We start from the raw sequence: 3328 nt of genomic DNA, 5'->3' as shown, positions 1-3328 counted from the left end.
GACCGTCCAGCAGGAGAAAGCCTTGAAAACCCTCGAAGGACTGATTGCACGACAAGAAAAGGTGGTCCGCCAACAAGAGCAATTCGCCAAGAGATTACAAAGGCTGGAGGAGAGACAGAAGGCTGAGGAAGTGAGAGAAGAGAAGAAAGCAGGCTTTGGGGAAGCCAGGGAAGCCAGTGAGCTGGAGGGTCAAGTGGCTCAGCCCATGGAAGCTGAGGCGCCAGCTCTTAAGGGAACCGAGGAAAGGGCAGCGCCCTCACTGGCTCTCCCAGTAACCGGGGAGGAAGTGCAGGCCAATGGTTGTCAGCAGCCAGCAGGACCCCTGCTTCCGACTCCCAGGAAGGCCGCCTGTGAAGAAAGTTCAGGCTCTTGTAGCTCGGCCCAGCCTCAGCTGTTTCCCTCAGTGAGCGGTGATGCAGGCTTGGGCAGATGGTCTGGTTGTCCCGATTCCTCAGTCACCGGGGTGCAAAGATTTCAAGAGGCCCTTAGGGTCCCCTACAGGCTGGCATTGACCAATGACCCAGGGAGGGCGGATCTGAAGCATATTGTGATCGACGGGAGCAACGTCGCCATGAGCCATGGTCTGAAACAGTTCTTTAGTTGCCGTGGACTAGCCCTCGCAGTGGAACATTTCTGGAGGCTTGGCAGCAGAAACATCACTGTGTTTGTCCCGCAGTGGAGGACCAAACGGGACCCTCGTGTCACAGAACAGCACCTCTTAAGCCAGCTCCAGGAGCTTGGGATCTTATGTTTAACTCCTTCCCGGGAGGTCTTGGGAGAAAGAATGGCTTCTCACGAGGACAGGTTCCTACTCCACTTAGCGGACAAGACCGGGGGTATCATCGTGACAAATGATCACCTGAGAGAGTTTGTGACTGAGTCAGAATCCTGGAGAGAAATCATTGCCAAGAGACTGCTTCAGTACACGTTCGTCGGGGACATGTTTCTGATTCCCGATGACCCTCTGGGAAGAAACGGCCCTCGGCTAGAAGACTTTCTTCGAAAGAAGGCCCTTCTCGGAGACAGGCCGCCGCTTCTCAATGGCCGGCCAGGAGTGGGCCCCTCTGCGCCTGGCCTTCGGAGCCCCGGCAGCCAGGTAGAAAGCACCAGCCACCGGGCTCCACGCCGGATCCAGGACGCCTCTTCAAGGCCTTGGCTTCCTAGGCAGCTGGACTCCCCAGGCCTGGATAGCCTGGCCCCGATGCAGCAGGAGCGTCCCATGACAGCCCGGAGCCTTCTGCAGAGACCCTTGAGCTCAGGGGCCTGCTGGCGAGCATCTTCTCCGACTCAGAGCACACCCTGAAGACTGACCGCGTTCTGGCTGCACATGCCTACAGGAAAGACCCCAGCACCCTCTCTGCCCTGGTGCTGGTCCCAAGGCTGGCTGACAGTCCACTCGTGATGGCGGCCCCGAGGAAGATACCAAGTGGCTGGAACAGGACAGACGGCTCACCAGACCGGACCATTGGAAAACGCTTATTTGCGGGGGGACTGTGGGACCGGGACCGATGACTGGCACTGCAGGGATGAAGGAGCGTCACATCAAGACTTCTTCATCAGGACCTTCGGCCTCTTAGCTTTATGGGATTGATCATTGCTTTTGTTGCAATAGGAAAGCAAGGGACGCTTCTTAGCCGAAACACCAAGGGGGCTGTTGCAGGATACTTGATCCCAATGGAACCCCCAGACTGTGAACTGGAGAAACATGTAATTGAAATAAAAAGGTCTTAGCACACGCCTTGAATCCAGAGTCTTTGTGTTTATTGTAAACAAGTGGTTGGGACAAACCAAGTCCAACAAACAAAGAGGCCACATCTTAGATCCAAGATGGCGGCACCTAACACCCCCCCCCCCCCCCCCACCCCCCCCCCCCCCGCCCTCGGTGGATTGGCAGGACAGCAGTGGCTATTCAACAAGCCAAGCACTGATCAGAGAACCAGAAACCGTCAACAGCGGTGACCTAAATGTGAGAGGGATCCAAATTTAGCGGAGCTCGCTTGTGTCTGGCCTCTTGCCACCAGGCAAAAGCACCAAGGCCCCGGGACCCCAGAGCAAGAGGCAGAGTCAGAGCCCCATGTCGAGCTTTTGGGCGGCTCTGGGCATTCCCTAGCGGACAGAAGTAGCTGTCTTAGCATCCAGCACACCCTACACTCAGGATCACAAGCAGAGCTGATCTCAGGTCACCCAGAGAAGCCACACGGAGAGCTCCAGGGTTCCTAAGCAGCTGCAGTACATCTGTGTGTCCTCCACACCCCTGGGTGGAACACAGCTATTGAACTGCCTAGTGCACAGTCCTAGCTTGAGTCTCCAAAATCACCAGTGCCTGGGTTCTGGCACCCACCAGACCCCACAATCGGGATCACAAGAGGCTCTGATCTCAGGCCTCCCACGAGGCCACCAAAGGTTCGGAGGTGAAAGCAGGCACTGGGCATCCACTCCAAGCAAAGACATCCCAATGGGAAGAGGTCAGCACAAGAGCCCAAGCAACCATCTACAGGACTATTTGACACCACCAGAAACTGACAACATCAGGCCCCCACCACAGCAAGGCCTGGAGCTACTCTCTCAGCTGACACAGAAGAGAAGGATTTCAAATCTGAGGGTATGAAAATGATAGAGGCCTTCACGGAGGAAAAGACATCCCTCAAACTAGAACTGGAAAACACAGAGAAAGAATTGACAAAATCCCTTGAAGAATCTACAATCTAACAGGAGAAAGAAATGAGTCAATGGTAGCATGATCTACAACAGGAGATCCAAGCCAGGAGGAAAATCCACTCTGAGAGAATCCAGGAAGTGGAAATAAGAGCGAAGAGGACAGGATCCATAGTCACAAGCATGACCAAGAGAGTTCAAGAGGTGGAACAAGAATATCAGAGACAGAAGATTTGACTGAGGAAATGGATAGAGCAGTCAAGGAAAATGCTAAGTCTAAAAATCTCTTGAGTGGATATCCAAGACATCTAGGACCCGATGAGAAGACACAATCTAAGAAACATAGGGATAGAAGGAAAAGAAGCCTCCCAACTGCAAGGCCTCCAAAAATATTCTCAACAAAATCATGGAAGAAAACCTCCCTAACCCAAAGGAAGGAATGCCCATTGACATACAAGAAGCCTACCTAACTCAAAATAGAATGGAGCAGAAAGGAAAATCGTCCTGCCACATAGTAGTCTAAAACAGTAAAGGTATAGAAAGAAGAAAGAGTATTAAAAGTTGCAAGAGACAACAGCCAAGTCACATATAAAGGCAAATGTATCAGAATTACACCTGCCTTCTCAACAGAGACTATGCAATCCAGAAGGGCTTGGACAGAAGCCATGCAGAC

The 3328-nt window shown here is 53.0% G+C and overlaps 1 protein-coding gene across 1 annotated transcript; it reads left to right on the top strand.

Moving 5' to 3' along the window:
• Positions 1 to 205: 205 nt before the first annotated feature.
• LOC127209836 (NEDD4-binding protein 1-like) lies at positions 206 to 1512 on the top strand. The gene is given in 2 exon segments (XM_051169474.1): positions 206 to 1229; positions 1232 to 1512. Coding segments are annotated over 2 exon segments (1305 nt in total).
• The last annotated feature ends 1816 nt before the right edge of the window (positions 1513 to 3328 follow it).

This window comes from Acomys russatus, chromosome 27, assembly GCF_903995435.1.
Source record: "Acomys russatus chromosome 27, mAcoRus1.1, whole genome shotgun sequence".
Taxonomy (NCBI): Eukaryota; Metazoa; Chordata; class Mammalia; order Rodentia; family Muridae; genus Acomys; species Acomys russatus.
Note: the sequence above shows the minus strand (reverse complement) of the source record. Positions and strands in the feature narration are given on the sequence as shown.